Source organism: Diaporthe batatas (assembly GCF_019321695.1).
Source record: "Diaporthe batatas strain CRI 302-4 chromosome Unknown Contig00013, whole genome shotgun sequence".
NCBI classification, from domain to species: domain Eukaryota; kingdom Fungi; phylum Ascomycota; class Sordariomycetes; order Diaporthales; family Diaporthaceae; genus Diaporthe; species Diaporthe batatas.
In genome coordinates this window covers 1,742,009-1,762,576 of record NW_025408560.1, presented here as the reverse complement: position 1 = coordinate 1,762,576, position 20,568 = coordinate 1,742,009, and the positions used below count along the sequence as shown (strand labels likewise).

The window sequence follows — 20,568 nt, the reverse complement described above, 5'->3', positions numbered from 1 at the left end:
GATTTGCCGTCCGCCGCAGCGTGCGTGTGAGATTATGAACCTGCCGCAGCCTTGCGCAGCCACGGTGAGAGAGTGAGAGAGGCAGAGGCAGAGGCAGAGGCAGAGGCAGGTAGGACAAGCAGTTTTCGGTGTAGGTGTCTGTCTACTTGCCCTAGGCAGTGAGTGAGTGAGTGGCATGTTTAAGGGCGGTTGGGGGAGCCAGCCAGCCCTACGCCCGGCACTCGGCGCACCAGGGCAGAGCACTTATTATTGGTGGCCCGATGATAACGGCACCCGGCTCGGAAAATGGGGCGACGGTCGACAGCCACTCCTCTGGCCTGGGTTCTGGTCAGCGTAAGCAAATCCGCCGAGGCGAATCTCTTCCACGGACGGGCCTTTGGAACCTTGGGAAGGTGCCGTTGTTCTCGTTTCGCGTTTCATAGTGGCTACCCCGTCACGTCTGTTTCAGATTACCGCGGGTTGGGGCTCTCTCTCTCGCTCTGCTTTGTTCCCAGCCAGGCCAGGCCAGGCCAGGCCCCATGTCGCTTTCCCTTGCTGGTTCGATGGATCCCAGGCTGCGAAGTTTACACAGTGAACGAATTAGGAAAATAAGGAACTTCAGAGAGGCGAGGCGAGCCCTTGTTGTCACTGGTGCCTTTGTCAGTCGCCCTCCCTGCCTGTTGAGGTTGAGTTGCCCTGCCCTTCCCAACTCCCGGCCCCCGGGGAATGAATGGACATGGTTGCGGACCCACCGCCCTGGTACGACCCGACAGGGATGACTTGCCGGCCCGTGCGAAAGGGGAGGGCGAAAGAAAGGGCAAAGGGAGCGAGCGAGGCGGCGCGGCTGGGCCCTTCTTTAGTAACCTTAGTGTAGAGCTCGGCGGCCCAGCAGCGGCAGAGCTTCGGCCGGCGGTTGATCCCTCTCTCGGGGAGCCCTTTGGAAATAGAGTTGATCATGCTGTGGCTGGGCTGGGCTTGTGTCTGCGCTCAGCAGGGCCCCTTGTGCCTGAGAATGGCTTGGGCCAGTGGGGCTGAGCCGCCTTGGACAATGACAACCCCCCCCCCCAACGAAAACAGCGTCGATTTCATCTGTGCAAAACGGGCCGCCGCCAGACCAGAAATGGTGAGGGCGAGGGTTGGTCCTATAAGGTTAGGTTTGTCATGGGTTTGAGCCGTCCGATGTGAGAAGGGCGACTTCAGGAGGGCTGGAAAGGAGGGGCACCAAGTCGGTCGGACGAGTGTCGGCTTGCCGTCCTCGGACGTTGAGAGTCGTGTGGGCACCTAAGTGTTCCGACGCTACAAGCACGTCGGTTCTGCAGTAGCTCCCTCGGAAGCACATAGGGGGGGAAAGAACAATTCACTCAATTCAGCGGCTCTGCAGCACAAGAAAAGAAAATACTGTGTAGTACCTACGGCCTTGCAGTTTCGAGGTCTCAGTCGTCGACAGAAGTCGCTGCAAATGCTCAAGTGCTGCTAAAAGGGACAACCCCAACCCTTGTTGACATACAAAATGTCCCACAAGCCCATGAACACAGTTACCTAGGTAGCCGGCAGACATTTGGAGGTGTGAAGTTTTAAGTTCCTTAGTTCTTTCATAGTTCCGCTATAAATATTCATTGGCCTGCAAATACTCTAATCATCCATGCCCATTATTCCACAGGGGGCACATGGCCACACTGTGCCACTCATGCTCTACTCTCAGGTATAAACCTCCAAGTCACACAAAAAGATATGGCTCATGTGTGGCATGCTAGTCTACCTAGATTCAACAGTCTCAAACTTCACTTGATAGATATGCGAGTGAACGTTCGAGGGACAGGGCTCGGGGCCTGTTTAGTCCTGGACTTCCACTTGTTCCTAGCCTCTATCAAGCGATCCATCTTCAGGAAACGAGTTGTCTTGGTAAAAATAGTGCCTCGAGTTGCGACATCTTTCACGGCTTGGGCCGTGACACACTCTGGCCAGATTTGATTGAGCTCAGTGATAACATCGATGCAAAAGTGTTGGCAGTTGTTTGTCAAGGTCCGGTATTCCTTGCGGTCAAAGACCGTTTGGGCAGCTCGCATGAGCTGATATTCGCTGACGTATGTGTTGGCGATTGGAAAGGCGCACTGCGCCGAGGTGCTTGAAAGGTTGATGATTTCGCTCCGCAGTTGACGGTTCTGCTTGGCGCCACTTTTTCCTTTGAGGATACCAACGTGCACCAGGAGACCACTGACGCCGCCAGCGGCCTCAGGAAGGAACAATGCCCAGTGAGCTGTGTCTTCGCCCTCAAAGGCGATTCGGTGGAGGATGCGTCGGTCCTCCGGACGAAGCAGACCATTGGGAATAAGCTCGGCCATGTTGAGAAATTGGAACAGATAATATATACCGATGTTATTGTCCAGGCGTGGAACACGACGTGTGAATGTGATATTCAAGTGGAAGATGGTAGTATATTTCACAAATGATGCGAAGAAATGAAACTGAGGTGTTGATGTTGATTGATATCAGTGGGAGAGAGAGGAACGAAGCCCGTTAATAAATATTGATGCTGTGCCACATGGAAAGCATACCCAGGTAGACAGCAACACCATTATATTGTGGATGACAAGTCACAACACCTAGATTGCGCCTGTCGAGCGTACAACCCGCCGTGCCGGGAATAGCAATGGCATCCGGGCACCATCACCAGGTCGTCTTTTTCGGTCGCATGTGGTTTACCGCGCGACTGCGTGACACAAGACTCATTGAGTGGCACATCAATACCAACAGTGCTTCATATCATGTCAGAAACGGCGGATTTCCTTGAGCCCGGCGCCAGAATCCAAAGTATAGGCTATGGACGTTGCTCAAGAACCAACAGCTGCATTACCCTAGGCATGGATTTCGCGCTTCACTTCCAAGGTTGTCTTCCCATCCGAGGCTTGGAATTATGGGGACTAATCTTATTAGCCGCCGAGAAGCACGGGCCACCTTGCTAACGAACTCTCTGGGCTCGCAGGCGTCAAGCAGCTATCTGGGGATCGCGACAACCGTTACAAGAAGTAAGGAGATAGCTGGCTACCATCCTCTGCCTCCTTCTACACACGCTGCAACTTACTCACAGTGTCCTGATAAGTCACAATCTTCATCAAGCACTTTTATCACCTCAAAATATCACAATGGACGACACGGTCACTACAAAGGAGGCAGCTCAGTCTTCAGAGCTCTTGGAAATCGCCGACGCGATTCACAATGCCGAGCCCCTCTATGGCGACGAGATTTACGAATATTTTGGTCGACGCGTCATAAAGCACCAGAAACCATCAGGGGAGACAGTAGCCATCAAGATAATGGCACCGGACCGTCAGAACCCCAAAGGAAGCAACCGCACCGAGGCCGAGATGATGCATTACGCCGCGACAAATGGTGTGCTCGCCCCCAAAGTGCACGGCCTATACGACATATACACCGATGACCCGGACAGGCCATGTGGGTGCGCCATGCTCAGCGACCTGGTGCCGGGCGTGCCTCTTTATGATGTCTGGGATGACCTCAGTGACGCTGAGAAGTCCAGCATGGTGGCGCAGCTAAAGGAGCAGATGGCTCGCATCCGTGCCTGCACACAGCCTTATATCGGCCGTGTTGACAACAAGCCCACGCGGAACGTGTATGATCGCCTCCCTACCACATACTGCGGGCCGTTTCCCAATGAAGAGGCCTTTGACAACTGGTGTGTTGAGCGGGTACCCGTGGGCTTCTTCGGGTTGGCGCATCGGAAATGGCCGCGGTGGCTGGAGAAGGAGCGGCGCAAATCGTCGGGGAAATTCGTGCTGACCCATGGGGATCTTTCTCCGCGAAATATCATGGTCAAAGATGGAAAGATCACGGGTATTATTGACTGGGAGAGGAGCGGCTTCTTCCCAGAGTATGCCGAGTATGCCTTTGCCATGAAGCTCTGCCACAAGTTCCAAACGAATGAGAAATGGTGGGTTCCGATTTTGAAGGAGGTGCTGCAGCCTTGTTCAGATCAGAGGCTGAAGTTCACTCAGCTGGTTGAAGATAGAGGATGGTAGGGTAATTGGCGGACAACGGGGTCATGATGAGGGCATATTGGTCTGACCTGTTGGCATGATATTGATAACATCGGAGCGCTTGAGCAACATATGAGTAGACTTTCAGACCTGCGGGTGGAGGACATTACAAACTGTCTTGCCATGGCAATAGCGGGATAAGGGAGGGCAGCCTCTAGAGTTAATATCTTTAATATCCATCTGAATCACATACCACGTCCGCATTGTAGGTGACTGGATGAAGTAGTCTACAGAGAGACAACGGCTTTTCTAGGATGGTGGACCAGCCCTAGCCTGTCTTTCCCGCTAGCTGGATTCAAATTGTAGCCTGCGACAGCGCACGACTGAGCCATAACTCTCGCGAATCTCGGATTCTGTGTCAGATGAGTTAGTTGCTAAGCGTTGAGTTACTCAACCATGGCTGGGAACTCTAAGCAAATCCCAGTGAGGCCAAAGGAGTCGACACTTGTGCGCAAGGGTGCGCACACATTTGGGTCGACTGTGCACTTGCATGGTTGAGGTGGTCTGTTGTCGCTTTGCTGCACGGGATTTTGGCCGGAAGAGGCACGTCATCGGCGACAGACCCGACAAGAGAAGGTCGCCTGCTGCAACAGTGAGCTCGCCCACACACCCGCCCAACACAGGCAGAGGCCTAAAAGAGGAGGCGGCAGCAGTATTTCCCACGCAACTGACTTCATCAAGTTGCCTGGTGTGCCCAGCACATCCAGGTTGGCACAGTGGCAGATTGATGGGTGGTAGATGGGTGGGCCCCTGGCTTCCAGGCACTTGCTTCACCTGAGACAGGTACAGCACGCTACTACTGTCTACGTAAAGGGTACGTACCCTTGTACCCATGTACCTGTCTGTGTGCTACATACATGCCGTACCGTACCGCAGCGTGTACCTGATCAGCCAGCCAAGCCCAGCCAGCCCTCCCCAGTCCAAGAATGGCTGCCGCCCGCCCGCCCACCATGGCCCATCCATCATCTGGTGGCTTTGGAGGGGGGGGGGGCTTGGAGAGGCCCCATGGACTTCGGGCTATTGGGCGCGGCGGACTCGGCTCTCGAGGGCTGGGTGTTTCCTTTCCCCCCTCGGTGCGTGGAGAAATGAAGCTCGGGAAGTGAACCCTGCAAGAGAGATAGATCCTAGCCAGAGACGACGCCGGCGCCGACGGCGGTGCATCATCTTTCTGGCCTGTGTCCCGTTCAACCTGCCTCTGCCAGACAGATAGATAGATGGTGGGCGATGATGACGATTAGTGATCTCATCTCTCACTGGCCACTTGTTTGCAAGAAGGAGAGGTTTCATCTCGTCAGCAACCCGTTCAACGTCGGTGACAAGAGTGCAGAAACCTCACAGATCGATCTCGGATCGAGAAGATGTCATCTCCCGGGGATTCGGGGACAGTGGCAAGAAGCAAAGCGAAACAAAAAGCAAAGCCAGACAGGCGACCGCAGGATCTTGGCCAAGGTTCCGGAGAATCAGTCAATCCATCATGGATGGCTTGCAGGCTTGCAACTTGCAACTTGCCAGGCAAGCCTGGTAAAAAGAAAATGGCGGAACAGCACAGGAACGAAGGCCAAATCTACACAGTATCCCATTCATCCCCGTCCCGAACGACCCAACCAGATCCCTCCCTCCACCACATCATCCCGCATGCCATAGCATTTGGGTTGTATGCAGTACTTACTCACTTACCGTACGGGGTACATCGCCGGGGCCCGGCCTATCCATCTCCACCGCGCTGCACTTCGTATGCAGCTCTACTCTCTTCCGTCCAAGTCTAATGCCTCCCTCCCTCCCTCCCTCCCTCCCTCCCTGTGGCCGGTCTTGTGGAGGCCACACACAACACGCACATGCGGGACCTCCGCCCACCCAGCTCTCTCCTTCGCGTGGGCGGGATCGCCTCCATTGGGTACCACCGCTAGCTGTCTCTGTGTCAACTGCTTAGATCATTACTCAATGCATGTCTCACCCCGCGGGGGTCCCTAGAGAAACTCTGGTGTGCCCGCCCGCTCGTCTTTTATTCCCGCGTCTTGGTGGTAGGGACGGTGTTGTTGAAGATACCTAGGGACGCAGGATTTATTCGAAGATGCTGGCTGACTTACGTGTGGCGTCCGTGAATTCTTACCAGCAGCCGCTTTCACTGTTGGAAATGTAATGATCATGCAACCGCTTCTTTGCTGGTGAAATCGCCTACCAAGGTGGACCTTACGTCCTGCTGCTGAGGATCCTCGTTGTTGACGAGCGGCGGGCCCAAGTGCTCTCACCTAAGGATCTCATAACCCCAAGGAGCAGAAGTTCCTGTGAGGGTCTATATGGGCGTCGAGAATCCCCAGATTCAAGTCACCTTCCTGGTTTGTGGCAGCTTCGTGGGCTGCTCCCACGGCATATGTAGGTCATTCGGCGCAGATGAGGACAAAAGTTTTTACGTCTGGGACAATAGAATTCGTGTCTGTCTAACACAATTTATTCGCATTAATTATATACACTACCGTGGTACACATCTATATCGTCGGCCAAGTTGTGAAAAGCCCCATAATATGATCAGAGAACGAAACAGAAGCCACATAGGACCCATGACTTGAGAAATCAACGTCTTCCAAAACCCCATCACGGCTTCAAAAGCTTACACCTGCCCGCCAGGTCCCCGGCCAGCGCCCGCATGGGGACGTTGGCCATGAGGTCAAACACGCTGACGTCGACGCCCGTCTCGCGCGCGACCCAGTTGCGCACCTCCACCGCCACCAGGCTGTCGACGCCGTACGCGCTCAGCGGCCTGCCCGCGTCCACGTCGCCCTCGGGCATCATCATCAGCCGCGCGAGCCTGCCCGCAAGCGCCCGGGTGACCAGGTCAGTCGCGGCGGCCAGGTCGTCCCGGCCGCAGCGGCCCAGCTCCTCGCGCAGCGGGACGTCCCCGCCGGCGTCGGGGCCGGCGCCGGAGTGGTGCTGGTTCCGCAGGGCTGCGAACCGGTCGTCGGCGATCCAGTACCAGGCGTCGGAGGACTCGTTGTGGGGGAGGCCGCACATGATCTGGGCTGGGTGGTGAGGCTGTGCCATGGCGATGGAGAGGAGGCCGTGCAGGTCGCTGTTGTGCATCACCTTCAGGCCCATGGCCTTGACGTGGTCCACGTACTCGTCGTGCTCGGCGACGAAGCCCACCGAGAGGAGGTAGCCGATGTCGATGGTCATGGCCCGGAGGCCCTGGCTCCGCCTGTAGGAGGCGAAGTAATCCTGGAAGATGCTGCTCGCGGTTAGCACCACAGAGTCAGGCCTCGGAGGAGCGGCAGTGTACTTACTTTCCACAGCCGTAGTTGCCTTGTCCGCGGTGGCCCATAACACCAGCAAGGGAACTTAGCATGACGAAGAAATCCAGGTCTCGGGGCAGGAGATCGTGCAAGTTCCAAGATCCATGAACCTTGGGCCCGACGGTCTTGCGAACGTGATCCGCCGTCATCTTGTCGAATAGTGTGTCCTAGGGAAGTGGTCAGTCTTCGTCTGTCAACGGAAGGGTGAAGCCACAACACCCGGATACTCACATCCAAGACCATGGCACCAGTGACACAGCCCTTGATGGGAGGCATATCACGGCATTTCTCAAGGACTGCTTCCAGAGCACCACGATCACCAACATCGCAGTCAAACGCACGAACATCCGTGCCATAGACATTCCTCAGGTCCTCGGCGAAGGCCCTGTTCTCCGAGCCGCTCGCAGCAGATCTCGAAAGCAGCACCAGCGCCCTCGCCCCCTTCTCCGCCAGCCACCTCGCAATCTCCCTGCAGATGCCCCCAAGCCCAGCCACGACATATGTCGCCCCGGCCGACACCTTCACCTCCGGAGTCCGAGGCACCGCGGGCACGACATCGCCAGCATCAACCCGCACGACAACCTTGCCCGTGTGCCTGCCAGCCTGCATGAAGCGGAACGCCTTCTCCACGTCCGCCATGGCGAACTGGAGGACCGGCGCCACGGGCCTCAGGCTGCCGCCCCGGATGAGCGCGGCCACCTCGCCCCACAGCTTCACGGCCCGCGGCGTGGGGTTGTTCTCAAAGTCGAGCAGGTTGACGCCGATGTAGCTCTTGTTGTCGAGGAACGGCCGCATGTCCAGCCCCGTGTTGGCGAACAGGTCGGCCTTGCCGATCTCGAGGAAGCGCCCGAACTTGGCGAGGCAGTGCCAGCTCGCCCGCAGCGCCTCGCCCGCCAGCGAGTTGAGCACGACGTCGACGCCCTTGCCGCCCGTGGCGCGCACGACGCCCCTCGCGAAGGACGTGTCGCGGCTGCTGAAGATGTGGTCCTCGGCGATGCCGTACTGCTCGCGGACAAGCTGCCTCTTCTCGTCGGACCCGACCGTGGCGAAGACCTCGGCGCCGATCTGCTGGGCAAGGATGATGGCCGCCTGGCCGACGCCCCCCGCGGCGGCGTGGATGAGGATGGTCTCGCCCCGGGCGAGCCCGCCGGCCGTCACGAGCGCGTAGTACGCCGTCAGGAAGACCAGCGGCATCGACGCGGCGTCCTCGAAGGACATGCCCTCCGGCATCGCGATGGCGCCGGCGGCGGGGAAGCGCACGTGGGTCGCGAAGGCGTCGCAGGTGGCGGTCATGACGCGGTCGCCGGGCCTCAGGCCCGTGACGGCCCGCCCGACCCGCGCGACCACGCCGGCGGCGTCGACGCCCAGCTTGCGCTCGTCCAGGCTGCCCAGGGCGACCAGGACGTCCTTGAAGTTGAGCCCGACGGCCCTGACCTCGATCTCGACCCAGTCGTCCTGCAGGGGCGTGTGGTATGTCTCGTCCTCGACCCACCGGAACGTGTCCAGGAGGCCCGGCGTCTTGATGGTCAGCTTCAGCGGCCGCCCGCACCCCGTCAGGGACACGGGCTGCGGCTCGCCCTTGGCCTCGTGCGTCCGGAGGGCCGAGTCGACTGCCTGCGCGCGCTCGACCCGCGGCACGTAGACCGTGCTGCCGCGGGAGGCGAACTCGTGGTCCTCGTGGGCGGCGTCGGCGCGGGAGTGCTCCTGTGCGACGCGCAGGATGGACCGGGCGGCCTCGGCCAGGGCAGTGCTGCTGCTGCTGCTGCCCGCGAGAGACTCGGCCGGTTCGATGTCCAGCGTGGCCAGGCGGCTTCCTGCGTCCTCGTTGCGGATGGCCCGGGACAGGCCGACCATCAGGGACTGCATGGGGTGTGTACACTCCATGGCTGCTCCGCCGGTGATCCAGAGGGTGCCGGCGGACCCGCGGACGACTCGGTGGATCCTGTCCCAGTCCTCGTCTGTGAGGCTGGCGAGGACTGGAGACTCCCACTCTGCCAGGCACAGGGTGTACCTGTCCGCAAGGTCTTTGTCGGCAAAAGAATCCCATGCGGCGGTGGTTATGTCCAGGCCAACACTGTGGAATACAGACCGGATTGCTCCTGCGAGGCCCTTTGACCCGGCAGTGCCCGTGTGGACGATCACGTACTTGGAAGCAGGCTGTGGCCTGGCCGTGGCAGGTTTCGACGACACGATCAACGAGACAGGCTCGTTGGACGTCTCACGATCCCCACGCACGTCCATGTCAACGCCCGAGAATCCAGCCTTGTTCAGCGCTGCGTCCCACTCAGCCACGTCGAGCAGGGGCCCGCCCTTCCTGCCGTCGTCTTCTCCCAGCCACCAGCCGGGCAGCGGGCCCATGATGAAGCCCGAGAAGATGCGCTTGATGGTGACCTCGGACAGCACGAGCCTGCCCCCGGGCTTGAGCAGGGAGAGGCAGTGCGCCAGTGTCTCCTGGATGCTCTTGGTGGCGTGCAGGACATTCGCGCAGACGATGAGGTCGAACGACTCGGGCTGGAAGCCCTGCGCGAGGGGGTCGTTCTCTATGTTGCACGTGCCGAACTCCATGATCCTCTCGTCCCTGCGGAAGCGCTCCTGCGCCTTGGCGAGGAAGCCGGGCGAGATGTCCGTGAAGAAGTACCGCCTGGCCTTGGACGTCCCGTCGCTGTTGCGCAGGCGCTCCAGCACGTGGTATGTGGTCCCGCCCGTCCCCGCGCCGATCTCGAGGATTTCCAGCCCGGGCGTCTTGTCGGCGATGAGCCCGACGTATTCGGCAACGTTGGTGTTGAAGGATGTGCCAAAGGCCCCGCGGTAGAATGTGTACAGCAGGTCGCCCTCGGTCATCACCTGGAGGGGCTCCACCTTGCGCGTGAAGATGTTGCTGAGGTTCTCGCCGATGCGGTCGACCATCTGGACCGTGATGTCGCCGCTGTCGCTGAGGGCGATCCTCTTCCTGGCGGACTCGAGCCTCGACTCTACTGCCTTGGTGTCGGGCTCCAGTGGGGGGAAGGCTCTCTTGCAGTCCTCCATCCACTCGATATACAGCTTCCAGAACCCGTCGGTTGGTTTGTGTTGCAGGCCCTCGGGGGTCTTCAACCAGTCCAGGCAGCGGTGAATGTACACCAGACAGACGTACTCCAGCAGGTCAAGCACAGACTCATCGTCCGCGTTGGGGGTCGTCCTGCGGTACACGATCTCTTTGACGTGCTCGGGCGCCAGCAAGTCGACATCCTCCCGCCACACCTGTTCGAAACACGAGGCACGCGTGTCTAGGCTCTCATCACTGTTGTCCGTGTTACCGCCTACTGAGGCGAGACCGAGGCCTTCCATCACAATGAGAGGGGCTGAATGAGACTCGTCGCTGATGGTGATGTCTGATGTCCAGGTCGTGTAGCCGACCTTCTTGGCTGTTGAGATGCCATACAGAGCCGAGCCAGGAATAGTGGGCAGTCCGGCGGAAACGAAGACACGATCGAATGAGACAGGGACCACGGCCTCGGAGAGGGACTGCTCGTCGCCGCTGATAGAGGGGAAAAGAAGATGCAGGACCGAGTCCAAAGTGGCCGGGTGCACAACACAGGGATACTCAAACTCTTCGGGCATGACGGCCTTCGTGTCTGGGACGGTGATAACTCCATAGCTGGAGTTCTTACCCGCCCAAAGCTCCTTGACGTTTCGGAAGGTGGGTCCGTACACCATTCCGATGGTCTCAACGTTGTCATATAAGAAGTTTCTGGCCGGCTTCTGGCATGCGACCTTGGCGGTCTCAAAGGCCTCCTTTCTCAAATCGTTCTCTAGTTGGAGTTGTTGCTGCATGGCAGGTGTCAGTGAGGACTGTAATGTGACAGATACCAGTCCTCGGGCATGGACTGTCCACTCTTGGCCATCCTCAGACCATGAGGAAACGCTGAACTCGTTCAAGGCCGCAGAAGGCGCAGCTCTGGTTCCCGTGCGACGCGGGTGCAGCTGGACCATCACCTCGATCCCCTTCTCCGTGTCAGGCACCCGCAGCGCAGCGACGACATCCACATCCCGTAGCTCGTAGCCAAAAATGGCCTCGTGCTCTCCGTGCTGGTCCTCGGCGAGCTGCTTGGAGGCTTCTATGGCCATGACGAGCATGCCGGCCCCGGGGTAGAGGATGTTGCCCTGGACCTTGTGCTCGCGGACCCACGGGTTCTCTGAGCAGCGGATGAAATTTCGCCACGTGGGGTCAGGCACACCAGCAACACGGCTGCCGAGGAGATCCAGTCTCGGCTTGGGCCGGAGACGGTATGCCTTCGACAAGTGAGACTCGTCCCAGAAGGTGAGGCTGTGATTCCAGGCATATGGCGGCAGATCGACAAGCATCTGGGTTTGCGTGGGAGGGGTTCCGTTCACGAGGCTGAGGTCGAGGCGATAGCCTTTGGTCCAGAGATTGCCCATGGCCTGCAGGGCAGTCTCGCCGCCGTCGAATTTCCGACGCAGCATTGTCTCGTATGAGAGGTCCGTGAATTTTCCTTCTGCCTTCTTGAAAACGTCGAGCACATAGCTTCGGAGGGCTGAGTGGGGACCTAGCTCGAGAAAGATGTCCGCGAAGGCTCGTCGATCGTGTGACTTCGTAACCTCGCCGTCGACATGGTTCAGAAGTGCCTCCATGGCACCGGCGAAGTTGACGGGTCGCACCAGGTTCTCCACCCAGTAGTTCGGAGACATCTCTTCGGGCATCACCAAAGCTCCAGTGATGGAAGAGAACATGGGGATCGTCTGCTTCGAAGGGACGTGAGGTATGCCTGCCAGCGCAGCCTCGTACTGCTCCCTGACGCTCTCCATATGGAACGAGTGGTAGGCGACGTCCATCGGAAGCCGCGTGCAAGGCACCTGATCCTCCTTAAGGATCTCTTGCAACTCGTCTACGGCAGCTGCGTCGCCAGACACGGTGCATGCCTTGGGGCTGTTGAGGCAGCCGACGATGGCACGCCCCTGCGTCAGCGACTCGAGCCTGGCCCTGAGAGACTCCCCGCTAGCACTGACTGCCAGCATCCCGCCCCCGTTCCCTTTCTGCGCAACAGTCCTGGAGATCTGGCCGCGCAGCCAGGCAACCTTCATACCGGCCTCGTGACTGATCAGACCCGCGGCGTACGCGGCGGCGACCTCGCCGCTGGAGTGTCCCACCACCGCAACAGGCTGGATCCCCCAGTGGCCGAGAAGATCAGTGAGGGCGATCTGCACAGCCGTGCACGCAGGCTGGCTATAGTCCGTCCTGCGGAGGTTGCACTCATCCTCAGGGCGGGACAGCTCCTCAGAGAGGCTCCAGGGGCACCCGAGGTCGCGGAGCATCTTCTCCGACGCGTCCATGCTCGCCTTGTAGGCCGGGAACACCTCCAGGCCCTTGCCCATGGCGTACCATTGTGCTCCCTGGCCGGTGAACACAAAGGCCAGGCGAGGATTCGACGTGCTTGAGGAGCGTGTCGGTGTGGAGAGGGCGGAGACGAGACGCTCGCGGAGTTCTGATACCGTTGATGCAGTGACGTAGGACTTCCACGGAAGCGCGGTGCGCTTGTTGGAGAGTGTATGTGCGAGGCTCTTGAGGAACCTTCTGTCAAGCTTCAGAGGTTCCTTGGTTTCGAGGTAGGACGAAAGCCGTTCCACGTTGCGCTGGACTCCTTCCTTGTCGTTGGAGGAGACGACAAAAACCTTGGGGTTGTGTGGGCCTTCATTAGATCCGTCTGTGAGCACAGTGATGCTTGTTTGGGTGCTATCTGTGATATCGCTCTGCTCGCTGTCGCTGTCCACAGTGTCGCTGGCACTGCTATCACTCAGACTGCTGCTGAAGCCACCCACAGCAGACGACAACTTGGGCTGCTTTGTTGCAGAGGTCCGGCCGAACCTTCCTACTCTTCGTAGATAAGATGCGGGCTCTTCAAGAATGACATGAGCATTAGCACCTCCAAACCCGAAAGAGTTGATACTCGCTCTTCTTGGGCCCGGGTTCGACCATGGCGTAGCCTCGGTGGGAATTTTGACATTCTCGGGGAGGTCGATTTGAGGGTTCAACTTCTCAAACCACAAGTTAGGCGGTATTATCCCTCTTTCCACGATAAGAGCTGCCTTGATGACACCAGCCACGCCGGCCGCACCCTCAAGATGGCCGATATTTGTCTTGACGCTGCCCACAAATAGTTCGCTTGACCGATTCTTGCCAATGGTCGCCAAAATTGCTTTCGCTTCCAGGGGGTCGCCAGCCTGTGTACCGGTACCATGGGCCTCAACGTAGCCTGTATCGGCCGGGTCGACACCAGCCTGCTGGTAAGCAGTGCGGATCAGAGTCTGCTGCGCCTCGCTGCTTGGCAGTGAGATGCCCGGTGTGCGGCCATCTTCGTTAGCGGCGCTGGCGATAACTACACTCCTGATTGTGTCACCGTCGCGGATGGCTGCGTCCAGGGACTTGAGTATGAGCACGCCGAAACCTTCGCCGCGGGAGAAGCCGTTGGCATTGGCGTCCCACATTTTTGACTTCCCGTCCGGGGAGAGGATCTTGGCTGCGCCAAGCAATATTGACATGTCGGGGCCGAACATCAGGTTCGCTCTGGGAAATGTTGGTGTAAGCTCGGTCGTCCGCTGCTAAGTACGGTAGAGTTTTGGGGTATTCTGGCTCTTACCCGGCAACAACACTCATTTCTGCTTCACCTGCTCGGATGCTTTGGCAGCCGAGATGGAACGCCGTCAAACTTGACGAACACGCCGTGTCTATGGTCATGCTGGGGCCTTTCAGGTCATAGAACCATGACAGTCTGTTCGAGGCCAAGGAAGACGAGAGACCCGTGGCGTGGTAGATGGAGGGGCCCTCATTGTCGCGAGCCTGAAGATTAGGAAAATCACCGGTGAAGGTGCCTATGTAACATGAGGTCTGAGTGCCCGCCACTGTGTCGAGGGCGAGTCCTGCGTTCTCAAAACCCTCATATGTGGCTTCGAGCAGTAGCCTGTGCGTGGGGTCCATGGCCTTGGCTTCTTTTGGTGTGATGGAGAAGAAAGGTGCGTCAAATGCCTTGAAGTCGTCTTTCAGGAAGTGTGCATGTCTGTGACCGCGTTTAGATTGAGTCGAGGATGCCGTGTGTCATGATTTCTCTCAAGCTCACCGTGGCTGTATGCTGCCGAGGCGCTCTGGGCTGGGATGGTAGAAACCATCGATGTTGTATCGGTCTTTTGGTATCTCAGACCGCGCAGAGCGGCCCTCGACCAGCATGTTCCAGAAAGCCTCTGGGTCTGACCCATCACCTGGAGCCCGGATGCCAATACCAATGATGGCAACCGGTTGTGACAGTGGCGATGTGCTGCCCATTTTGTATTCTTAGGGGCTGTTAAGCTACGGCAAATGGATAGCCGAGTATCTGCGGGTGAAAGTAAATTAACTGGTCTGGTCTCGTCTGCATTCCGTATACGTCCGAAGCCATATACGGCGGGCGCCTTCATACAGTGGTACACCCTGAAAGAGCCAGAGTTCAAAGAACATACAATGTCAACAACGGTGGATAGTTGCACGTGGGTTCAGCCTTGTGACGCACAGACAACACTAAGGAGCACCGTCTTGACGGCGCCGTTGACTAGAAAGTAGATTAATAAGAGGAAGGTGTTGAGTGTGAGAAGTGATGAGATCTAAGGGACACTGGAGGTGAGCAAGGTCGACCGACCGCCCAGTAATATATCATTCTTGCCTCCAGAGACAGAGCAGGCGACCAGGCCCCCCTTTCTCCCAATGTTTTGCATTGGATGGGAGTGTGGCAGATATCCTTGCCCAATTTTGCCTGCTTCACGACACAAGAGTCCTTGATCAACCGCAATCACAGATGGCCCCGTCTCCACCAAGTTAGAGCGCCTTAACGAAGCCCCTTGCCTTGATAGACATTGATTCTTCGGCTATAATGAGCTACAATATCTTCTAGAAGCGATATGTACGAGTGTCCCGAATTGATCATCCCTGTAAAACCGCTCGAAGCGAAGGTGGATACTGTGCTTGTTTGCTGAACTATACTGGAAAAGCGAAAGAACTGCTTCATCGTGTGGGCCTCTCGGGTTGGGCTGAGTCAAGCATTAGGACGGTTCACATACTCGAAACGGATCGTTGAGTGTGGGCACTTCTCTCTTTGGACCCGCACCATCAACCCGCACATTGACGGAGAACCAATACTTTGGGCACGGGATGGTGTCTTGAGGAAGAAAGACCAGTCGGTAATCAGTAGAGCCTCATTTTCGCAAACCATATTGCTCTTGTTTTCACGTACGTACTTACTCATGCTGAATCGACGAACTATTTGGTGGGTCTTCTGATTATCAACCGGAGAACCCCGGCCTGACGCGTAAACTGTCGTGCACTAGCACCAGCAGGATTTCCCAGGTCCCCGAGAGCGAGGAGATAGTCACTTTCCCATGTACATGTTAAATTGAGTCAGCAAAATGGGCCTTAAAGGTCGGCCTAGAAAGCGTCTTCCAGTAAATCCTGAAGCTTCCTGAGGGGAAAAAGAGAAAAAGAAAACGGACACACTATCTACCATCTGAGTCTTCGAACGGACAAGGAGAAATCGTCATGGCTGACTGTGAAGCTCAGTCTATCCGGTTCCAGTCTGAACTGACGCCCCAACTGTCCTCTGGGGCCGTTGTTTCTGTGCCCGCATCTGATGAATTCCATCACTCGAACTTACGCTTCACCCAGTATGAGCGACCAGTGAGTTGATCTCTTCTGCGAGAACTCTTCCATTTTACAAAGCCGAACAGAGCGCTGACAATTTAGACATACTTACTAGCTGTTCGCCCTGCCTGTGAGGATGATGTAGTCAAGACAATAAGATATGCCAAAGCCAATGGGCTCCCCTTTGCGACAAGAGCAGGCCATCATTGTGTTTCGACGACAATGCGACATCTCAAGGATGGCATCTTATTGGATATGCGTTCTCTGAATAGCATTTCTTTCAACGATGAGACGATGCAGGCAACAGTTGGCGGTGGTATTCTCACAGATGAATTCGTTCGCTTCTTGGAGAGCCGGGGAATGGAAGTCAGTGAGTTTCATCTGCCTGCTATAGTTAGTTTGCGTTCTCCTTTTAGACTGAACAATCGACAGATGTCGGTTCCTGCCCCACGACTGGGTTGATCGGCGTTTCCTTTGGCGGCGGCCTTGGCAGGCTTCAAGGCAAGTATGGTCTGTTGCACGATAGCATGATATCTTGCAGACTCGTGCTCGCCGATGGCTCCGTCATCAACGTATCCAAGGAATCGCATCCCGATCTATTCTGGGCGATACGTGGTGCCGGGCACAATTTTGGAATAGCCGTCGAGGCAACTTTTCAGGTATATCCTGAAGCACACGGCGGGATCCATTACAGCTGGGACTTGGATTTTGGGCTCGACCAATGCGATGATCTTTTCTCTAAGTTGAACGAGGTACACGAGGTCATGCCACCAGAGCTTGCCATCTTCATCCTATGGAACAGACAAAACAAGTCAGGACTCAAGGTACAGTGCACCCTATGTTTCTAAGTCTGTGCAACAGACTTGCTTACATACCGTAGAATCTTATTCTCATCAACCTCGTCTGGTCAGGTGAGGAGTCAGCTGCGGATGAGTGGGTGGAGAAGTTTGAAGCTTTGGGCCCTGTGGAAAGCAGTGGCAAGATCAAGACTACATGGTCAGAGCTCCCCTGGACAACTTACAATGGCCAGAACAAATTGTTGAGCAAGCCCGAGCTTTGGGCAAGGAAGCGATACGCAATGATGGGAGCCGTGAGTGTGGAAAAGTTCGATCTTCCGACGACCAATGCATTCTTCCACAGCCTCAAGGAAATGAATGAGAAATGGGCAGGGAAGGGACTTTTCGGCGCCATGTTCGAGTGTCTGCCGCACCATCGGACACGTCAATTTCCAGCAGACTCAACAGCGTTTCCCTGGAGATGGGGCACGAACCATTTCTTGTAAGTTGTTCTGAAGAATCGGTGGGGGATTTCCAAGCTGATAAAATACCTACTTTTTATAGGATGATGACAGCCACACCTCTCAGTCTTGAAGATCGTGATGCTTTCGAAGGGCACCTTGATAAGTGGAAGAGGCAATTCATTGAGGTATCTGGCTACGGTCGTCTTCAACAATACGTCAACTATGGGAACACCACATCTACAATGCAGGATCCCCCAGAAGCGCTATACGGTTACGAGCCATGGCGTTTGGAGAAGTTAAGGGGCTTGAAACACAAATATGATCCCGAAAATGTGTTCAGATGGTATCAACCACTTTTGTAATTACTTTTAGCTAGCATAGTTCCTCTTCTAGAGTAATTAGTATAAGCGCACTTGAAGCTTGGTGGAAATCCTGAAGACATGAACTGGCCACACTAGTAGTGGATACAAATTCGGTTCGCCTGCATTTGACATCTGGTCTTCATTTTCCGACATTTACTTTCACCACGTACCGTGATAATATCTCAACAGGCTACAAGACTTCTATCATGTGTGGGTCTCATCACGATTCAAGGCGATCCAAAATGTGATTGAAGGTGCCTGGTACTCTTGGAATGCGTGCTGGGCCGTGGTTGTGTTTGCCACGTGCAGTCGGACCTTGTCTACCCCATAAGTGATGTTCGATTTCACAGCGAACCACGAGGGAAGAAAATAAGACACGTGCATCGGTGCAGGCGCAGGAATGGTTAAAAACTTCCCGAACCATGGGGCACAATACGTCCCATCGACTTGGTCCACTCCTGGGCGAGTCAGCCCAGTCTCGAAATACGCGTCAGCCACGGACTAAATTCGTTCAAAGAAGCCGTGAACTAAACCCTCACGGGTCTGTTTACCCCGGGTTAGTGGAGCACGTGTCAGATATCAGCACTGCGTACAGATAGATATCTATCTACCTGTGGGTCTCGGTTCTGCTCGCCCACTGCTGGAGCAAGGCGTACGGGGCAACGGAAGGCCTGAACCCCGGGTAGGCATGTGCCCAGCTGGAAGCACCCGTCGGATCGCTTGGCAAAGAGGAGAGTGGTAGGGGACCCAGCAGGCTGAACACCACGGCTAAAAGCAGAACAAAAACATTCAGCACCAGGTATTCACTCATCGTTTGTCATCACCAACCCAATAACGAACCTAGTGATCAGAAATCTAAGTTATGTTTCACGTTACGGTATATTTTACTCATAATTCTATTACTAGGGTTTTCATAGAAATGAAGTAATACTTCTTATTAGCACTAGTTGAACATACTTACCCTAGGTAGGAATTGAGCAAGGTCTTAAGCGTTTACCGTTATATAAAGGCGCTATATACATATATACATTTAATATATATAGTTTCACTTCTATTTTATATACATTTAAGGATATATATAGTACTTTTATATAATAGTAAGTACTTAAAACCTAACACTTAAAAAGAATATAATATTAATAATAATAATTATAATATAATAAATATTTATAACCTTAACTTTATAATATATAAATAAAGTTAAAAAGTATTATCTTAATAATAATATTAATATTATAAAGAAGTTATATATTAAAACTAAATTTAAAAATAATTATTATATAAATAAATTATATTAAAAAAGCTTAGTTAAAAATTATCCCTTTAAATATATATATATATATATATATACACCTTATAATAAAACTCGTACTAAATAAACTAACATTATAGCCCTTATTTAAATATATAACTAACTTTAAAAACTTAAAATAAAAGAATAATTTATAATATACTACCTTTAAAACTTTTATAATTAAATATTAAAACTTTTAAAAAAGTCTTAAAAATAATTTATAAAAAGTAAAAAAATATAATAAACTTATCCTCCTTTAAATCTATACTCTTATTATTAATAACTATTAACTTTTAATAATATAAAAAAGTATAATAAAAAAAATTTAAAGTTCCTTTATAAAAAAACTATAAGGATATATATAAAGCTATTAAAAACTTTATATATAAGCTTTAAACTATTAAAAAAGAAATAAATAATTAAATTAGAAGATAGTTATATAATATAAAGGAAAAATATAGTATAGCTAAAGCTACATTTAATATATATAGGGATTAAAAAATAAAACCACTAGAATTTAGGTAAATAAGATTAAAAGATATGATGTCTAATAATAAATATGATGCTAATGATAAAAGGTGATAATGAATGTCAAAGAGAAATTCCATGTGCCTTCGATGCTACTATAGTCGATATGTGGATGCGATATTGCAAATCGAACCACTCGACCTCGTGTGGTTTAGTCCGAAAAGCACCATGGCTTCTGGCCTTCACCTTGTCGGCTGTGAAGGCCGATCAACCACGAAAGTCGAGAGAAGAAGGCCCTTTGAAGCATTCAACTACATGTGAAATAAATTATGTGATGTCAATAGCACATTGCAGCGAACGCGCAACCGACTTATTCTACCAGCGAGACTAGGTATCAGGACCATGGAATCCGTCCAGCGGAACTGTAGCCGGCGACGTAGGTGCGGCACCCATGGAAGGCACGGGCACAATATCCCTTGTAAGATGGACACGGCAGAGCCGGATAATTTTCCCGCTGAAGTTTGACCATGCGTACTTTTGTCGCTGACATACAAGACCACCAGGAATAGGGGCATAGAGGGGGGGGGGGCGATCTTCCGACAACATGGGCATGACCTACACAGTGCTAGGTACTTTTGTAGCTCAAACACGTCTGGGATAGCTCTCTGAGCGTGGGGCGTACATTAATGGCTCTGCTCGTTTGGCAGTCTGACTTCCAAGATTGGGAATGCACGTGGCTCTTCAACTGCACAAATCCTCTGGGCCCCGTAGAGGCCGCGAAAGATTTTTATCTCCGCCCTCAAGCTGTGTTTGCCTTTCTAGGGCTGAATCGACACTCAAAGTAACTCTTCCAGATACTCCACAATTGGCAACGTGCATGGAAAACAGCGAGCGTTGTCCTCGTAGCGACAGAAGTCACCAACAAACCATGGAGCTGACCCATACGCTTCTTGTTGCAGCAAAATATGCTGTGGTCATGATCTTACCGCTGGTGAGAGCTGTACTTGGGTATTCGGGTCTTCCTGGCAGCCCCGCTAACGAATTGCCATTTGAAGGTCATTTCCATCGTGAGCTATCGGCTCGCGTTCCACCCTCTTCGAGAATACCCAGGCCCCTTCATCGCCAAGCTCACCGATGCCTACGGGGGTTATCAGGTGAAGCGGAAACGGCTCCATCTCAAAGCACATTCCGACTTTCGGAAATATGGTCCTGCGTACAGACAGG

At 54.3% G+C, this 20,568-nt stretch overlaps 4 protein-coding genes across 4 annotated transcripts; 2 read left to right on the top strand and 2 right to left on the bottom strand.

Moving 5' to 3' along the window:
- Nucleotides 1–1,544: 1,544 nt before the first annotated feature.
- KVR01_010508 (uncharacterized protein) lies at nt 1,545–2,822 on the bottom strand. The gene has a single exon (XM_044793968.1). The coding sequence runs from the start codon at nt 2,319–2,321 to the stop codon at nt 1,761–1,763; it is 561 nt and encodes a 186-aa protein (XP_044640667.1). The 5' UTR covers nt 2,322–2,822; the 3' UTR covers nt 1,545–1,760.
- Nucleotides 2,823–2,977: 155 nt separating this feature from the next.
- KVR01_010434 (uncharacterized protein) lies at nt 2,978–4,242 on the top strand. Its single transcript, XM_044787809.1, has one exon. The coding sequence runs from the start codon at nt 3,123–3,125 to the stop codon at nt 4,014–4,016; it is 894 nt and encodes a 297-aa protein (XP_044640593.1). The 5' UTR covers nt 2,978–3,122; the 3' UTR covers nt 4,017–4,242.
- A 2,285-nt stretch (nt 4,243–6,527) lies between these two features.
- On the bottom strand, nt 6,528–14,636 carry KVR01_010517 (uncharacterized protein; the record flags this gene model as incomplete). Its single annotated transcript, XM_044784516.1, has 5 exons — nt 6,528–7,257; nt 7,313–7,488; nt 7,553–13,883; nt 13,957–14,373; nt 14,434–14,636. The coding sequence occupies 5 exons, from the start codon at nt 14,634–14,636 to the stop codon at nt 6,627–6,629; spliced, it is 7,758 nt and encodes a 2,585-aa protein (XP_044640676.1). The 3' UTR covers nt 6,528–6,626.
- Nucleotides 14,637–15,878: 1,242 nt separating this feature from the next.
- Nucleotides 15,879–17,582, top strand: KVR01_010139 (uncharacterized protein; the record flags this gene model as incomplete). The annotated part of the gene is made up of 5 exons (XM_044786847.1): nt 15,879–16,016; nt 16,083–16,350; nt 16,413–16,804; nt 16,861–17,258; nt 17,321–17,582. 5 exons carry the CDS (start codon nt 15,879–15,881, stop codon nt 17,580–17,582), a joined length of 1,458 nt encoding a protein of 485 aa, XP_044640298.1.
- Between the last annotated feature and the right edge of the window lie 2,986 nt (nt 17,583–20,568).